The sequence below is a fragment of the Scaptodrosophila lebanonensis genome, unplaced genomic scaffold, assembly GCF_003285725.1.
Source record: "Scaptodrosophila lebanonensis strain 11010-0011.00,11010-0021.00 unplaced genomic scaffold, SlebRS2 tig00001412-arrow-pilon, whole genome shotgun sequence".
NCBI lineage: Eukaryota > Metazoa > Arthropoda > Insecta > Diptera > Drosophilidae > Scaptodrosophila > Scaptodrosophila lebanonensis.
Window position 1 is genome coordinate 677,696 of NW_022060739.1, and position 19,310 is coordinate 697,005.

The 19,310-nt window shown below is 40.5% G+C and overlaps 2 protein-coding genes across 3 annotated transcripts in view; one reads left to right on the forward strand and one right to left on the reverse strand.

The window, feature by feature from the left end:
- The window catches only part of LOC115632044 (hemicentin-2), a 112,803-nt gene that overhangs the window by 39,977 nt on the left and 53,516 nt on the right, over positions 1-19,310 (forward strand). For both annotated transcript variants that reach the window (XM_030529015.1, XM_030529014.1), the window contains exon 2: positions 18,382-18,586. In XM_030529015.1, the coding sequence (XP_030384875.1) occupies positions 18,382-18,586 (205 nt within the window). The remainder of the gene's footprint in view (positions 1-18,381; positions 18,587-19,310) is intronic.
- Positions 11,596-12,240, reverse strand: LOC115632045. The gene has a single exon (XM_030529016.1). It carries the CDS (start codon positions 12,109-12,111, stop codon positions 11,773-11,775), a length of 339 nt encoding a protein of 112 aa, XP_030384876.1. The 5' UTR covers positions 12,112-12,240; the 3' UTR covers positions 11,596-11,772.

Here is a 19,310-nt window from a genome sequence, read left to right on the forward strand (position 1 = left end):
ACTCGGCCATTGCACTTGAAAAAATTCGAAGCAACTAAATCAATTATTTGATTCATCAACACTTTGTTGACCTCTCCATTTATCGGCTATAGCTAGACATATTGGTAACTAAAGAGTTGTTTCAATAACAGTTATAAACATTTTTACCATATGTATTCGTAATGTGGCTGTTAAAAGAGTTATTTAATTACTAAATTAATTACGTTACCAATACTTTTAATATTTAATTTTAAATATTTCCGAAAGCAACTTGATTTATTTTGTGAACGAATGTTGAATGCTAAGTATTCCTGTGCCAAAACTTTTTTGAAGTGTAGTCCTTGAAGCTGCAGCATTTAGTTAAATGGAAGGGGGAATTATATAACGTGCGAAAGTGGAAACTTGCATAAACTTGACTTAATTAGCTCTCCCTATATCAGAGTGTGAGTGTGTTCATTACTTGGCTATTTGAACAGGTGACTAGTCGGGTGGTAAGTTCATTTATTCTGCCATTCCGGTAGGAGCGCATAAAAAGTTCACTTTATGCTCACAAGCAATGCGACTTTGATAAGCCACATGGATTCTCATTCATTCATTGGTCCTTCAGCATTATATTGAACGGCCAGTGCTTATCGCTAATGGTTCAATAAACTTAGTTTATGGTGCGACATCTTTTACCCAAAATGTTCTATAGCTACTACTATCTAGGCAATTCCCTTGGCCTGGCCCACCATTAGGCTTGCACCTTGGCCCGGCCCTCTTGTTGATGTCCGGCTGTGCTATTAATATTATCTCTATTGCCATGTCTCTCAGCTGTCTCTCTCATGGAGCAGTGCACGCGTTTCGCTGGAAAGTGCTCCAATAAATTAAAACAAAATACAAGAAGAGGAACATACATTCATTCACAAACGTGTCCCGACACTCTGCTCTTCTGCCACCCACTGCGACACTCAATAAAAGCAGAGGCGCATGACATGGAAAACTGTTACAGACAACTAGAGCGAATGCACGACAACATTTGGCCATTGTTGTTTGTGTTGTTGTTGTTACTGTTACACTGTTGATACAGGGGAGCTTCACTTTAAGGAACAGCTCTAACTGTTCTGTTCTACTCTCTTCTCTAACCAACAAAAATGTGACCAAGGGAAATGTGGCTTTCATTTAAAACAATATTTTGATATTTTTTATTAGTGTTCCGATTCATGTTTTGTACATATATACCTGCAATGGAACGCCAGGAGCTTGAGAAGCTTGATAACAGACCTTAATCGATTTTGAAAACAATATAACCGCGTATAGGGCCTTGTTTCATTTTGAAAAGTGTAAGCAATAGTAAGCAATAGCCCTCGTCACATTCAATTAATTTAACAAGCCTTGAAACTACATCTACAATGAATAGTTAAAGTTCTCAATAATAAATAGTTTACAGATCCTAAATTGAAAAAGGTTGCAGATATGAAGTGATGCGAATTTTTTGTTAATTCCAGGAATTCGTTTGTGCTTTATAGCTTAGTTCAACTATATTTTATTTTTTCCTTTCATGCTGACCAACAACTAAAAACTGGCAGCGACGACTCACCATAAATTGTTTGTTGCTTTAGTTGCTGTTGTTGTTTTTGGTGCTGCTGCTGCTGCTGTGCGTCAACTGACCCACATTTTTTAATGTTTTGCTGTTGTTTTTGTTGTTGTTCTGCGTTTAGGGGCAGCACAGCAGTTTCTATTTCTATGTCGAGTGTCGTTGCTGGCGATGGGGTTGACATGGGTTAAACAAAAACAACACCAACCGGTCAAACATGTAAATAAAAGTTGCTGTAGGTGCGTAAGAGAGTTTTGGCCAACAACTGACCGCACTTTGGTCTCCACGTGTCTGTCTGTCTGTCTGTGTGTGTGTGTGTTAAAAGCTTTATATGCATGTGTGTTTGTGTGTGTTTGTAAAGGCATGTGTTTAAAATGTATGCAATAATGTCGGACCAGGCATTGCTTCAATGCCTTTAAGCTGGAGATTCGCGTATACATTCTATTTTACAAAATTATAATGCGACTTGTTATTGTTCTTCCTGCTGCTGCATCCTTGGGCTTGGGCTTGGGCTGGGGCTTAAGTCCATGGCTCAGGGCTCAACGCTGCTGTCCATTCGACTTAGGGGCTCTGGATTTTAAAGGCTCAGCGACTGCTGCTGGTGGCGCCTTAAGCGACTGCTTTGTAAGATTTACGCATGAAATGCAGCAAATGCGGCTAAAAAGTCATAATAACCGGCAAGCCAGCTAGCAAGCAGGCAAGCAGGAAAGCAAGCAGGCAGGCAGTGTAAGGCAAACTAATGCTACAGTAGCAACAACAACAACAATGGTAAAATTAGTAAAGAAAAGCATACCAAGAACTAGCATTCTGGCAGCAATATGAGCAAGTTGATTATTTTTTAAAAGCATATTTCTTAACTGCCGCGTCGCGTCGCGTCGCACCCTCAGTTCCCATATTGCTCAAGCTTTGCGCTGTGTAAGTCTCAGTGCTAAGTTGGCGCTAAATTAAAAACTTTTGCATTACATATATTTCACGAGAGGATCAACAACGACTATGACGACGACGCCAGCTGGGAGTTGTAATGCAACTGCGGGTAGCGACAAGGGGCCAGGAGCTACTGCAGGCTCTCCCGAGCACAATATTTCACTCTGCGAAACTTTTTGCGAGCTGTGTTTCTGTTTCAGTCGCAATTTTTTTTGCTCTACTCTACTCTACACTGCTCAGCTCAGCTCATTTCTTTTCCTTCTTATTGCTTCTCTCTGCTTGTTTTTCACAACTTTTGCTTTGCTTTAGCGTTGCTGCAACTTGTAAAACCAATTCCGAGGAAAATGAAAGTAATTTTTCCTATTTTGCATTAAAATACATAAAAAAATAAAAAGTCGTAGATGGCATCATGCTGAACAGGACGGTGAACGGCACGCGGGAAGCCAAAAAGTTGCAACGCTGACAGCTACAAAATGTTTGCCATTTAAATTGCAACGCAATAATACTAAAAATCATCATAAATGCAACGGCAAGCAGCAACAAACTATGCATAAAAAAGTAACGGAAAGGATACTTGTAGATAGAGAATAATATCGCGTATGCGCAATGTTGTGCAGTTGACAGTCAGCTTAAAGCAATTGTTAATGTTCTCAACTCGCCGCGAGATCTGAACTGATGATAAAAGCGTGCGAGGCGTGCAGATTGGAGTCTTAAGCTGCTCCACCCACATGGCCACATGTATGTCGCGGGTTCCAATTGCCGTTCAGATACTTTTCCGCACTTGAACCAAATGCACTGCAATTTGTTATGCAATTTGGTATCGAAAAGCACAAAACGAGTCGAGGCTGCGGCCACAGATTCAGTTGTAGTTGTAGTGTTTGCTGCTGCTCGGCTGGTTCTTTGTTAGCATGGAGCGCATGTTGTTAGCTCATAGTTTTTGGGCTGAGAGTGCAATTGTTTGCTGCATAACCAAAAATAGGAAGAAAAATTGCTCCAAAACTAAAATGGAAGCAAACAGCTGCACTACAACGAACCGAGTCGTTGAGTCGACAAGTTTGTGTTGCTGTTTTTCTTGCTTTTCTTGCTTTTGTTGCTTTTGTTGTTGGCAATTGAAACGGCAGCGGTAACAGAAACAGAAACGGCAATGTGCAACGGTGAACGGCAGCGGAGGCAGCGTTGAATGAGTAACAAGCGTGTAATTCCATGCAAGTTCTCCGCTTTTCCATGTGGCATTAGCAAACGGTAGCAGCCATTGTTGTGAACTGTGCTGTGTTCGGAGATGGGAGTGAAGGGGGAGGAGGTAATGGGAGCGGGAACATGAGCTCGGTGCGACATTGAAGTGCCGACTGCAGTCCCAGACATATGAGCAAGCGCGTAACGATACAGTTAAGGTGGTAAGCGGTGGAGGGAAGCATCCAGACAGACTCCTACAGTGGAGATAAATTAAGGAATCCAGCGTTTGTTTATTGTAAATGTAAAATTATGACATATTAAAGAAAGTTAATTTAATTTAAGCTATCAGCTAAGGATCAACGAAATTTTGAGAAAAATCAGAAAATTATAAGCTTGCCCTTTTGGTGGCTTGTTGCTAAATATAACTCACCTAATGCGAAAACTCCGATACATATCACTTACAAAAGAATTATACGCTCGCGATTAAATTTCACTTATCCAGCGTACACAGACTTCACGTCACTTGGTCTGAATTGTGCGAGTCGGACCAAACCGGTCCAACTCTTTCAACACTGCAGGCCACAAATTTATGAAAATGTTACAATGTTTGCTGCAGTTGTTCCCCAAAGTGAGGGCCGTGGGCCAACAACGTCCAAAAACCGGGGAAAAAGTGCAGTTTTTCGCTGTGCTACCTTTTGAAAGTTGCCAGGCAAATTGTTGTAAGTGGGCGTGGTTGAAACTGAACCAGACTGCAGCATGTTGGCAGAAATTAAAATTTTGAGCGCTGTTTTTCTCTATTCTCTGCTTTTTTTTGGGCGGTGCACAGTTACTCCCCGCAATACTTCTCTTCTTACTAATGCTAAGCCTGACAAACCGCAAAACAAATGAATGAAATGTCCAGCGACAAGCGCTTACAACAGCAACAACAAACAAGCTAGCCGGGGGCCAGTCAGTTGGGAGCAGTTGACGAAGGGTTGGGGGAGTGGAGGGGAGGGCAGGAGAGGAGACTGTGGTGGCGTGGTAGTTTATAAAGCTACAGCAAAGCATATTTCAAAGCGTTTACAAAGACAACAACAATAACAAAGGACAGCATATTTTTACTGTCATTTCTTACTTGCGCCAACTTTGGTGGCATCCGCTTCCGCACTTGGCAGCAGTAACAGCAGCATCAACAGTAGCTTCAACAGTAAGAACTACAGTAGCAACAACTACAAGGCGGCGAGTCAGGCCAAGTCCGACAACGACAACGAAGACTAAGCTGCTAAGTCCTCGCGTCGACCCAAATCAACAGAGTCCGCTTCTTTACTCTGCCAGTATCCTTGTCCAACTCTCCCTCCCTCTGCTATTCCCACTCATACCAACTGAGCATCATCAGCGTGCAGCTTTATTTTAGATATATTTTCATGAATTATGTTTGTTGTTTCACAAGATTGTCGTCATCGTGTCGCACTTGGTTTTTTTTTAAAGCATACTTTGCGGCATTGTGCGCGCACATAAAGCACAAAATGGCAGGCGAACTCGAGGCACTCGAACAAACAGTGCAAACTCTTTAAAGGGGACTAATTGAAAGCAAGTGTTGAATCAGCGAGCACTTAGGTTGACAATTACTGTTCACATATAGAAGAAGACGTCTCCAGTCCAGTCCAGCTCAAGTGATGGTCGAAGAAGACTGCTTTATTCGCTAAAAACAAATAGACAACGATCAAAAATTAAAGAGGTATATATTGTACTGGATTGAAGGTATGTATACAAGTATATGGGAGAGCTGAAGCGGGAATAGTAGTTGCTCTGCTGTTTTGTTTCGACACAAGTCCGAAGTAGAGGCCGTTGTCTTCCTGAAAGTGTTCTAGTACAACGGGAAACTAATTTTATACCCTGTACCCAAAGCGTACAAGGGTATATTAGTTTTGTGCGAGTGCACATGGAACACACAGAAGGAGGCGTGGTAGACCCCACAAAGTATACATATTCTTGATCAGCATGACAAGCCGAGTCGATGTCGAATGTCCGTCTGTCTGTCTGTCTGTCTGTATGAACGCAAGGATCTCAGAAAGTATAAGAGCTAGAAAAACTTGGTATACAGATTCTCCTGACCGCGAGAATGGACGAGTTTGTTCATGTTCCCGATGCAGCATACAGATAAGTTGAATACTTGAGATGTCTCTTTAAGTAATTGTCGGCAATAAGAGTCTAGAAGAGACGCCACAGCTGTAAAGGTATCAGGAATCGAGTGCTAGACTTGATCGGGTCCAACTATTATATATACTGTTAATATTCTTCCAACTAAAAATAAACATAAAATAAACATATGTTTGTAAATAAATTTTTTATTCGACACACACATATCTAGAGACATATGTATATTTGTATAGCATTTATTTACATCGAAATTGTGCCTATGTGTGCAGTATAGAGTTGAGCGAAATCAGCAACAACAACAATACACATCTCGAGCAGAGATAAAATTTATGGATAGACATTTGTTTATTATTTGTTTGTTTGTCCTATCAAAACCTAATATGAGGACACAGGAGCAGCAACCGGATGTAATTGCCAAATCTTAGTAAACAATTCCAACAATTACAGGAGCTGTAAAAAATCACTAATAAAGGGGAACTGGGCGAAGGAGAATATTAAATTTTAAAATACACTTTTACTGCGTACACATATTACAAGGCATCTGTGTGCAAAACTTGGTGTCTCTAGCTCTTAAAGCCTCTGTTATCTAGGTGTTCATACGAGCGCACGGAGATGCATATAGGCAGGGCTTAATCGACTTAGCTTCTCACACTGACTCAAAATATATATACTTTGTAGGATGCATTCGCACTGGTCTATTACACAATACGGAGTATAGAGCTATAAGATATCATAATATTGCAAAACATATTTCGGTCCTTGAATATCGAAGCTAAAGTATTAATATTCTAGTATTTGAATAGCATCCCAAAGGCCATCCTGACCGATTACCGGGTATACAATTAAGGTAGGGGATCGCTGTGGAATACGCACTGTACACACATTTCACATCATATCTATTGTGTAACTCATTTCTTTACGGCCCCCCAAAGCGACACAATTTTAACTTCATTTTGTGGTTGGGCAAAAACAACTGCCGCACTCTGCGCTCTTCAGTGCTTCATTTTGGGTCGCTGTTGCCGCATCTCCGGTATAAATTTACGGTATAATTTTAATACAAACATTTGCCCGCACCTCGTGCCCAACCGACTCCTGCTCGTGCTCCTGCTCCTGAAATATGATAATTCATTACACGAGCGTGCACACAAGCAACTCACTCAATTGTATCTTATGCAAATTGCCTGTGATTTTTCCTTTTTCCTGTTTCCTGTATGCTGCTCTGCTTAGACGCTCAATTCTCGAGCAGTTGTCCTTTGTGCGGCGCCAGGACCTCAAATTTTCCTTGTCACAGGACACAGAAAAAGAAAAAAAAAAGAAGTACAGCAAAGAGCAAAAACATACGATGTGTCTTTTGTTTTGCCTTATGCAGAATTGTTAGCCTTTGTCGTCTTGACAATATACACGTACTCGTATATATGTTTTTCTTTTTGTCAATTTAATGTTGATTTTGCCTTTTAAGAATGTAAGAACAACATGTGAGGGAAAAATAAAGAAAAGGGAAAGCCGATGCCGAAACTGAAGCCGAAGCCGAGTTGTAGGTAGCGACAGTTTTAATTGAAAAGTTTTGTGCGGGCCCAAGATAAATATGTTTTTAATTTATTGCACTCGCTCAAAATATGTCCTCGAACATATTTTTATTTCCTTATTTTGCGACTGTCTTTTTCCAAAAGCAGTGAGTGTTGAATTGGAAGCTTACGCCCCATTTGCTGGACAGCAGCTAGCCAGCAATTGACAGCACGCCCTATTGAGCATATGAAAAATGAAGTTGTCGTCTATAAGTGGCCAAGCGACAAAAAAAAAAAAAAAATCAAAATAAATAGAAGAAAACAAGAAGCAAGAAAGGAAAAACAGAAATAAACAGCGTCAGAGCACAAATGACGACAAGTGCGCTGTAAATTATTCGGGCAAACAAATTGCAAAAATTGCAAATTACTTTCTCAAGTGGCTGAATGGCAACATGGAAGAGCGTGACAAAGCAATGGGAGCGGGGGCAGATGGGAGGTGTGGGGCAGCATCAATCAATGGCTGTAGTCATAGCCATGGATGTGAGTGAATCTCTAAATACAATGCGAATGCTAAGCAACACTTTATTGGTCACAAATTCAATGCTACATTTTAATTAGCAACAGAACTTTTCATACCAACATTCTGGCTCTCTCTCTCTACTCTTGAATTGATGCCACGTGTCAGCGGCTTCTTGGCTTTTCTTCTTTACAGTTGGCACTTGAAGTTGCGCTAATGAGAAAATCGTCGACTGGGGCGGCACTTCAGCTGCCAACACCTCAACCCATACTTCACTCCACTCCACGCTATCAAACCACCAGTCCACTTTAGAGTCCGCCCTCGCACTCAATGCAACTGTCAACAAATGTTAACTCACTTGGCTTCTTCTGGTTCACCTCCTACACTCAACAAATTAACTGAGAGTTTTTGGAGCTGAAATTGAATATCTCTCTTAATTATTAATTTTAAGGTTTCGTTTGAATTTAATTTAAGACGTTTGACAAGCTTTAAATAACTTCTAAATTTTTAACATTTCTTATAATGAAATTTTTCAAATCTGTTCAAAGAGTTTCCTTCAAAATTGTATTGCAAAGTTTATTCTTTCTGATTTAAATTGATAGCTTTTTCCGTTTTCCCAAATTAAAAACAAATAAGCCGTCAAGTGAAAATGTTTTTCCTAGTGTAGTTTTCTTCTGCTTTACTTGGCCATCTAACGAGTTTTTCTGTCTGGACTTGGGTTTTTTTTATCGTGCGACTCTCTAGCTGCTACACTTGAGCGCAAACAAAAGTTTTTTAGTTGCGACCAGTACGACTATAACTTGTACACTCTATACTATTCTGCTTCTTCTTGCATCTCTGGATAATGCTGTTGGTTTTTTTTTTCAGTCTTTTTCCAGTTTTTTTTTTTTTTGTGTTTGGGGACCAAAGATGGCTCTGTGGTTTATTTGTTTGGCCAACGCCAGGGCAAAGTTTTGCCTTTTACTGCAACCGCCTTACCACTGTCTATCTACATATACTTTCTACGTGCTTGCAAGTATATACGTGTGTTTATGTGTGTGTGTGTGTGTTTGCCTTGAAGTGGTCAAGTTGACTGCAATCGATGAAGCGTAAATGTTCAAATGCGCAGATATTTCTTAGCAGCCGTCGCCGCACAACGTTTTCAAGTGGCCGAAGTGTAAAAAACAACAGCAACCAGCGTCCAGCAGCAGCAACGACAACAACGACTGACAAACGTGCGCTCTGGTCATTACTTTTTAGCCCCAATGCGGGCGCTTGGCAAACAACAGCAGCAGTTGTACGTTAGATACTTCTGTATCTTGCAGATTGCCTTTGGGTGTTTTCACAGTGTGCTCACTGCTGTGTATTTGTCTTTTGTTTCATTTTTTTTTGTTTTTTTGGCTTTTGGGCAATGCGGTATTGCACTTTATGGGCAAGCACTGGGATTTGCGCCACATTGTGATAAAGTGGCCATCGGTTGACCAAGAGGCAAGAGCAATTTATGAGAGCACACACCGAAGTCGTTTAGTTAATTTTCCAAAGTGCAGCAGCTGCACTCGCTTCTCACTTAATGCCGTTTTAATAAACTGGCGGAGAATTTGCACCGCCGTACTGGGAAAGTTACCGTTACCGAAAATTGTAAATGGGAAATATGATAAGTGCGCGCGCCCTTGCAACACTTTGCTTGAACTTTGCCCAAAAGATGTGCAAAAAATGAAATTGAATTTTCCGGGTTGATAAAGTGATACACTTTGGCACCGCCAAACATGTGTGTCCTGTGTGCGTGGGTGTGTGTGTGTGTGTGTGCTCCTTCGGCGCTAGTCGCTGCCGGTTTTTTTTTTATAGTGCCAAAAAGTCAACAGCGGAAAGTTTTTGCTTTCGAGCAAAAGTTTTTTAGCCCGAAAGTAGCGCGCACTTGGCCCGATTTTGATTTGCCGCTACCCTTTGGGAGATGCTGCCTGCCCTTCTGCTCTTTACTCTACTCTTCTCTGCTCTGTATGCACAAGCAAGTTACCAAGTCATTCATTCCACCACCACCCGTCCCACCCACCATCGCATTGCCCCGGCAGCCAAAAATAGAGCGCTAGAGTGTAGAGTGCAAAGGCATTTTCACTTGCGGCCGCGGTTTGTTTGACTCATTGAGTGCAACAGCAAAGAAATTGCGAAAGTTTGTGCTAATTTATTAATATTTTGGCAGCAACTTTGCGCATACGGCTCGTATGGCAGCAACAAGTGTTTGCTAGCGCCAAGGTTTTGACCAAATTTTATTATAAAGGCAACCACCCCAGTGACTCGGAGAGAGAAAATTGTATGGAAACAATGAAAATATTGAGAATTCTGTGTACCAAAAGAATATGGTATGTAATAACTAAATGGAATTATAATAAAGCTGGCATTTTGAAGTAAGCTGGTAGGGTTGAACTATTGTTTTCTTCCTTTTTTTTTAAGACGTAAGAAGGTTTTCTATTTCAATATGAAAAATTATTACTAATCAGTTTTAGTTTTCCATAAAGGTCCTTTCAATCGCTAATAAAACGTAAGTTTTATCTATTGTTAGTTCCTTATTCGCTTCTACACCAACCATTTACGAACACATTTTGGTGACTAGCTCTCAAGCTTTGATAAATTCAGCCCACAAATGAGGAAAAAGTGTGGTCTATACTATCCTCGAGAGCGCAAGCAATCTCTCCAATTCGATTAATGTTTTATGTGCATTATTTGAGCTGGAAATACAACTAAATTTGTTTAATTTATTGTTTGAGATATTAAAATGAATTCAAAGTGACATTTAAAAGGATTTTTTCTCAGAGTGCAGGGACCCACATTCGTTGGACTACTATCACTCTTTCACTGGTTTTGGATAAATGTTGTTGTTGGTGTTGAACTTTTGCCGCTGTAAACAGTTGCACAGTCGTCGGCGTCATCGTCAGCGTCAGCGTCGCTACAGAAAAAACATGTCAGCCTGCAGGCCGTCCCAGTGTAACTTTCGAAAGTTGCAACTTATCTGTTGTTGCAGATGATTGTTGTTGTTGTAGTTGTTGGTGCTGTTGTCGTTGCTAGTTGCAACTTTTTCGGGTGCACAAAAGTTTCTTAAGCCATGTTAACCGCACACATTCGCACTATCAACAACAACGTCATGTGTGTATCTTACAGCTACTTGAACCGACCGGTTTTTCCACTTTTGCCAAAGCAATTTGGGCCGCTCGTATCAGCAGTAGCAGCAGCAGTGGTGTAGTTGGTGTTGTTTTTGTATATGGAGTTGTTGTTTCCAGCAAAATCGCATAAATGTTGCAAAGTTTTCCACTCGGCTATGACTTTGCCTGCTGCTGCATCTACGCCTTGTACGCCTTCGACTGCAACTCTGACTCCGACTCTGGCTGACATTCGCTGGCTGGTTGGCTGGCTGTGGGAGTCAAGCAACTCATGTTCTGTGCGTGGATATGTTTTTATGCATTGTCATCCCAAGTTGTAATGTAATAACGGTTCTGCGATGCTAAAGCAACACCTTGACATATACATGCAGACATCGACACACCCACACACATTGTTTATGCATACAATTGTTGAAAACTGTTCAGAATTGCAAGTTTTCCGAAGGCACTGCTTATGTACATACAAGTATATGGCAACAAATTATGACTTCGTCTACTCAACAAGCATATCATGACTCTAATCTTATTTCAGGTAAAAGCCACTAATGTTATAGAAAAGTTTTCTAATATATAAAATCGGTTCTAGATCTACTTTTTATGGATAAACGAATATGTTTGTTTGTTTAGAAGAAATTATATTGGAAATCTTCGTATCGTTCAAAACCCCCAATTTTATTTTAACTTTGATGAAACTTGTAGCTGTGTATTGCACATAACATGCCCTAAACAAAAAAAAAATTATACCGAGACATTTGAAACTTAAATATGGGAATGCAGAAAAACTAAATTAATTGTGTGCAGTTATCACTTAAAATTTATGGTCAATGGTTAGGCGCTTGAATCGCTTGACCAATAGCACTCAGAGTCCTCATTATCGTCGTAGCATTCGGCATTATAAAGCGATTCGTCGCTGCTGTCTATTGTGTACTCTTCATCGGTATACAGTTCGCTGCCTTCATCATCGGTGTATGCGTCGTATGCGTCGATTTCGAAGGCGCCGTCCTCCGTATCGCTAGCGTCCACTTGACCCGTCTGTACATTAATTTCAATCTGCAGGCGCAAGTCCATAACCAAAAAGGCTGTAGTCACCAACACCGGCAGAGTGAAGCGATTCTTCCAGGCCAAGTCGGTGAGGAAAAGGAACACGTTTCCAAAAGTCGAATTCATTGTAAACTATCGAGATTGTGACGTCTCCTGTCTGATTGATTCCTCCTGTCTTCTAGCTTATTTTTATTCCAGTTAGGCAGATGGACATATGCGCATTGGAAGGGCTGTTATTCTTGTTGATTTTCTTTTTTTTTTGGTTTTCGATTTATATATCAACCTTCTGTCAGGAGTCTGCATTACAAACTGAAATATGTGTTTAAAATATTAAACACTATTTGAAGTATTTGCCAAGGAATTTTTGATAGTTATATTTCTTGGTACAAATTGTTTATTGTGATATCCATAAAATGAAGTTATAGAAAGATACAAATGTATGGCTAGAGACACCAGGACTTGACAAATAGACTTACCTCATCAGTACACAGACCAAGTTTTTTAAAAGTTTAACTTAATATTATAAACAAATGTGTTTATCAAATATAGACCCAGCACAAATCTCAAAAAACTTATCCAATATCGTGGAATTCACAGTTGCTTACGACGCATAAACGAAAAGTGAAGTCAGTTCCACAGTCGAAATCTATACATACAAACGGTTTTTTGGCCTCTTTGGCTTCTGCAACTCGCTGAAGATTTCACTGCTTGACTTGGCTGCAGTAGCGCTTAAACGGGATCCAACTCTTCTGGCCACCTTTTGCCTGCATGATAAACGTTCAACTGTCTCTTAACTGCATCTCCCTCTCAGCACCTGGGGCGCTCGCCCTCACTTCTTCAGCTACCATTCTCGCTCGAGTCTGCTGCTTGACTTTCTTTGCCATCAATATTTTTTTGCAGACACCTTCGCTACCATGTGGCCCTTTCGGAAAACCCGTTTGGTGCCTGCTGCCGCACCAACTGCACCTTTACTGCCAGAGTTCTCTTAAATTGCAATCTTCTTCCATTTCGTTGACTTCGGCTGCCTCTACCGCGAGACTGCTGGCAGCATAAGCGGAGGCAGCTTAAGCAGAGATAACATTCATTGTTACACCCACAATGTAGGGTCCTTTTCCACCCCTCCCTTTCCTTGTTCGTCGTTTTGTGTGACTCATAAGAAAATTATGTTGCATTTTATGTGCGCCAGCTTTTTTATTCACCCAGTTCGCCTCACGTTGCCTTGAAACGTTGCATTTGGCAAGGCCTGCAGCTGCAACAAATAGGCTAGGCAGGCGGCATTTGGTTTGGTTTATATGGAGACATTAAAGACACACATCTTTACTTTGAAACTTTGGTGCAATGCCAACCAGTCAGGCAGGCGGCATCGAATCAGTTGCCTATCAGTGATTTGCCTACTAGGATGTTTTTATTGTTGTTGCAACGCACTCGGCTTCTGCTGCGTTTCTGTTGTTGTCATTATCCTTGTCGTGCTGAGGGCGAAACAATAAGACATAATTCCTGAACCGTTTGGCATGCTCCGACATCGACTTGGTCTTGGACTTTGGCTACAATGTTCACATTTTGCATAACTTAGCATCTACTTAGCAGGCATCGTCCTATTCAGGAGCAGTCTTGCCAAAGCTTCCGCCTGCCAGACCAGGAATCTTGGCATAAATTTCAAGTCCTGGTCAAATTTTATAGCAATTTATCGACTCGAATCAGGGGAGAGGAAGCGACAGAGAACGATATAGAGAAGAAATGGCTCGTTCTGTTTTGCTTCTAAACAACAGCACCCAACAACAACCTCAACTCCTCCAATATCATCAAATGGATGGTATTGTCTAGAGGCAAGCAACAAACAAAATGTCATTAAAGGCGAAAAATCTATGCCAAATAACATTGTAATCGAGTGCAAGAACACACATCCAATATTTTTGTAAGTGTGCGGTCATGTGCGTTTATGTGTGCATGTGTGTGTGTGTGAATTTGTGCATAAGTGTGTGTGTGTGGGTGTAGGTTTATGTACTTTCCTACGGTTACGCTTGAATTCAATGCTGGTAATTAACTCTGAAAATCCAATTATGAGAACTTTTCCAAAGAGTATGTGTGTATTTTCTACCAAAAGTGTTGGCATGCCATTGAACAGTGGTTAAAATTCTTACAAAATTGTATTTTTAGATCATCTAATCAAACATGAATCGGATGGCAGTACCAATATAATTTCATTTTGATTTGCTTTTGTAAAATATTCGCAATATTCAAACTTCTGATATTCATTCCTTTTCTTTACTTTATTTACATTGAGAAATCAAATGTTTTTAAATTCATTTTAATGGAAATACACGCTATTTGATTTGAAATATTTTTGTAAGCATATTCTTAAAATTTTTGTTGTTTACACTACAACTTTCTATTGAAGATGAGAAGAATTTTTAAATTTCTAAAATATTTTGGAATATAAGTGTTCCTAGTACTGACGTCACAATCGTCTCCATTCAATACTCTTTTTCCGACAAGACTTACTTAATTTGCAACTTATTCTTAAATTACCTATCACCCCGTTGACTGTTCAATTAAATGAATAATGAAACATGATTTTAATTTAACAATTTCAAATATGTTGTTTCTTCCTTTTCTGGGCCACTCCAGTGTACTTATAAAACAATTGAAATTAAAAGTTAAATTTCTAAAATCGAAACTTAGTACAAGTATATTAAAAACTACATTTAATGACATTAAAATATTTCCTAATGTTGTTCCGGGTCACTGTGCAGGGGGTTTGTGTGCCTGTGTGTTTAAATGTGTATTCGTAGTGTGTGGTGCACTTATAAGTGATATGCAGAACATGCAATTAACAAGAGAAAATTCACTGCCTTTGCCTGCTCGAACTGCCTGTTAGTTTCACCGCCCGCCACCCTGTTCTCCTGGCCTTGTTTTCTTAGGCAGTCAAACGCCCACTTTAGTTATATTGTTGCCTGAGCCTGGACCTGGGCAGTGCCCTGAGTGCTGCATCATGCTGCCATTGGGCCAGGCTTTTGGCTGTGCTAGTTGCTGGTTGCTGGTTGCAAGTTGCCATTGTTTCAATTTTAATATAATTCTCACGTAATAATTGCGTTTGAGCGCCACATGCTGCATCAAACTATGCCAAGCGAGCTGGTTGGGAGTGTGGGGAGACAATGCTGAGTTGCAGTGGCGACAGCAACTAAGACAAAGTCGTTGGTGTCTCGGGCGTCTGTCTGTCTGGGGGCCGTGTGAAATTTCAGTCATTGCCATAGACAACAAGTTTGGCAAGGGTTTACGTGCCCCTTGCGGCTTCGTGCGTCCCCTTGTGGCTTGCTATGGCAAATGTTTCCAAAAACATTCAAAGCAATTTGCTTAACATGCAAATGAAGATGGAAAATAACAATAAGCCATAGAGCAGTATCGCAAAAGAGTGGAGAAGAGAAGAAAAGAGATGAGAATAGGCGGCTCAAGAAAGGTGTTCGCTTTGACTGGCGGCCATTAGCGCGCAGTTCATTTGCTGCCTTTATTTTAGCCATTGCGTGTCCGACGGAAATTGAATTTTTCACGACGAACCCTTTGGTCGCCATCTTTGCTACTCAGTTTTCTTCCATTTCTTTCCTGACTTTTGTCTACTGCTGCTGCATATTATTTTTAATTTCCTTCAATTACAAGAAATTTTTCTTCAACTCGAGCGCAATTTTTTATTATAATTTAATTAGTTACAATGGGGTGGCGTCGACATTGTTTTACCGTTGCTTCATGAACTGCACTTAACTTCCGCTTCGTCTTTTTGTGCATTTTAATGAACCGCGCATGAATGAAGACAGAAAATTTGAATAAATACGGCAAAGAAAAACATTTGCAGACAATTACTTGTAAATGTTCACGCATATTTTCCAATGCTCAGTCACTTTTTTATAAACATGTACATGTACGTATTTTTTTAATGAATACAACAAGGGGTCCAATTATATACACACGCACACCCACGGCCATTTTGTATTTATATATCAATTAAAATGAAATTGATAACATGAGCGTCACATTGGGAATTTGAAGCAACTTTATGCCCTGGTCTCTGACATCTCTTGTAGCGGCCGGCAGAGTGGAAACGCAAATATTTACATGCAAATTTATTCGCAAACATATGCCATATAAATGAATGTACATATAAAGAAGACACATACACACACACAACATAAGGGCAGCATTACAATACACAAATGTATGCCATTATTTTTCTACAATTTCCATGCTCATACGCTTCACATGGCGTATGCGTAATGAGCACGAATCAAATGTGTGTTGCATAAATAGCCAAATGGTTTCAGGGAATGAGCTATTACGATAAATTTTAGCAATTTTGGAGATATACAGAATTGGCAGAGGTGGGTAGATGTCATGAGCAAGTGAATTAAAGAAGAGATGGTGTGCCATACGATTGTGTATATTTTACATATTCATGTAAAAGCCTACTTTGTAGAATATTAGAAGATATATTTGACGCGGTGTTTGGTACCTGAGCAGCTTTTTTTCTTGGATTCTTGTTATTGTTTTCTAGATAAGTGAGTCTTTTAAACCAAAATGTGAACTCGAAATCCGTGCTGTACTTAATGAAATTTTCGAGTTTATCGATAGTTAACATTAGCTTCTACATTCTCCAAATTAAAACGTATGCTTATATGGTATAAACAGATTCTCAAGAAGTCAGAAAGTCCTGTTGTATCCATTTAACACAAACTTTATATTAAACTATTAGTTTCAATAGCTGTGGTTGTTTTTTCTGTTAAGCTTCTTTTAATTGCAAAGCAATAATTAATGTTATTATCAATAGAGATTGCCAAGAAAAAGCAGCTGTGCACAGGACTTTTGAAATTGAAGCTTGAAGCTTGTCGGAGGCAACGAAGCCTAACGCTTCAATTTGGCTAAGTGCATCGCGCAAAATTTTGCAGGCTGCCTGCCGACTAGCCAAGGCAAAAGTTTTAATTAGAAACGCAGCTGAAATGGACAAGCGCCAAGAAGAGGATGATGATGATGATGAAGATGATAAGGATGTAGAAAGCAAAGGCACAGCACAGCCAGCCAGTCAACTGAAATGAAATGAGGCAAATGCGTTGACAAACGCAGCGGCGCGCAGCGACTTTAATAAGAAATAAATTAAGGCATGAACAAGTGAATGAATGAATAAATGAATGAATGAGTTGGTTAGTCTGACCGAGTGTTCCAGTAAAGCCCAGACTTTAGTAGAAAGACCTAAAACCGATGCGACAAGAAAACGCATTTTATGTCGCACTTGCAAAGTTTTTCACATAAATTTCACGTTTAAACGAAAACCGAAAATGAAAACTGATGCGACATTTTGCCACCTTGGCACTTGACGACCATTTCGTTGGAGGTGGCTCTTCAAGGTTGCTGGTATGTTGAAAGCAAAAGTTGAGCCTGGACGTCACTTCTGTCGCTCAGTCTATGCCACTCTCTTGCCCGTCGCACAACCTGCGCCTTTGTCTCTACCAAATTAATTTTAATGCGCTTTTCATGGCATTGTCTCTTGCAACTTTTTGAATAACTTTTGGATTTTAACGATTATTGGCTCTAATGCAAATGCAAAAGTGAGATCTTGGCGTCGCCAAATTGAAACAATCTTTAAATTTAGTAGAAGCCAGTGTCGAGTGCCACGACGGGCACAAATACAACAATTTATTGCCGCACTTTAGGCGCGACGCTCTGGCTTAAATGCCGGCTCATGCATATTTGATGTCGCATATAAAGCGGCTATAAATTCTACTTGAAATTTACGCAACTTGCGGCCAAAGTAAAAGTAACGCGACAGGCAACACTCTGGTCTCGGCAGTCGAGAGTGGAGAGGTGATGGCACCTATGCTGTGCTCACAAGTGCCCCGAGACTAGATAGGGTCTGGCCCCCACTCCCACAAATATGGGACTTAAACTTTGTTGTTTGATTTTTATGCTTTTTTCCCAAACGATGACGCGTATCATGTGTGCGGATGGGTATGCCTTAAGCATATGAAAAAGTTGGTCGAAATTGTTTTTTGTACTTTTTTTCTTTGTCAAGTTGTCAGGCACGACGAGGGTTGGGGCCAAATAATGGCTTATTAAAAATTGAATAACTTGCGATTACAGAGTTGCCTTTGTTGTATTTTCGGCCCCATACAGAAAAGTGTCTGGACAACGTATTTTGAACTAAGTTCAATTTGCTAAAAGCGAACCGAAAAGCTTTGGCAATGCACTAAAAGTTTAGCTTCTGGAGTTATTTTATAAATTTAAAAATAAACAAATAGTAGAATAAACAATATTAAAAAAGTATAAGCAACTTGCATTTCAAGTGCAAATATTTGTATTCTACATCCATTAGTTATAACTAATCCGTTACATTCCCGCCATCTCTACTTACAGCCCTCACAGCCTTGATTTCACTGATTGCCGCCCAGTCGGACGAATCGATCGATACGAGAGAGAATGCTGATCTGGAGCTTAAGTGTCGGTTCACCGAAAAGTACGAGGCAAATGATTTCTCCTTCTACTGGGCACGCTGGACGGCAAATCCTGCGCAATTCGAGAACGTGGCCATTGGTGATGTGCAGCTCAGCTCCGGCTACAGGTAAGTGTTGGTTAGGTGTTGGGAAGACAAGTTGGGACGATTATTACAAAAAACCCGCACAGAGTGTTAAGGTTTATGGTGACAATAAAAGCGAGTGAAATACCACATGATATGGCGCATTAACAGCTATGGGGGCGCATTCGCCACGCTGACCTGACCATTTGTTATTTTAATTAAATGCAAACCCCAACAAAAACAAACAGGCTGGCAAGCAGGCCCGGTAGGCAGGCAAGCAATCTATGCATGTGGCCGGTAACAAGCGCGCAACTTAATTAAAATCAAGTTCTTGGCAATTTAAACAAATGGCTGCGAGTCGTGCTGGCCGTGCAGCTCAGCGCGAAGCGGTTGTGTCCTTAATCCTGAGGCGTATTTCATGTCAACGCCGCGTGTTGCATGCTCAGACAATTATGAGGCAAACACACACACGAGCATACACACACACAGGCACGTACATTCACACATTAATTCACACATGTAGGTTTAAGGACACGCGAGGCCATGTGTGTGTGTGTTTATGTTTCATTTACCGCCCGCTGCTGTTGTTGTTGTAACTGTTTCATTTTCAATTGTATTTTTATTTGCTTCGTGCCTCGACTTCCGCTTCCGGCCATCAGCCCGTTCGCTAGCACCGCCTGTAAAGCTGCCGTTGGTACATACGTATTTTTATTTAATGTTTCGCCTTCTTTATGCTGAAACGCATAAATTTTAAGTGCCAGGCGAGCCA

Coding starts and splice junctions, on each gene's coding strand:
- LOC115632045 (XM_030529016.1), bottom strand. CDS start 12,111: ATGAATTCGACTTTTGGAAACGTGTTCCTTTTCCTCACCGACTTGGCC.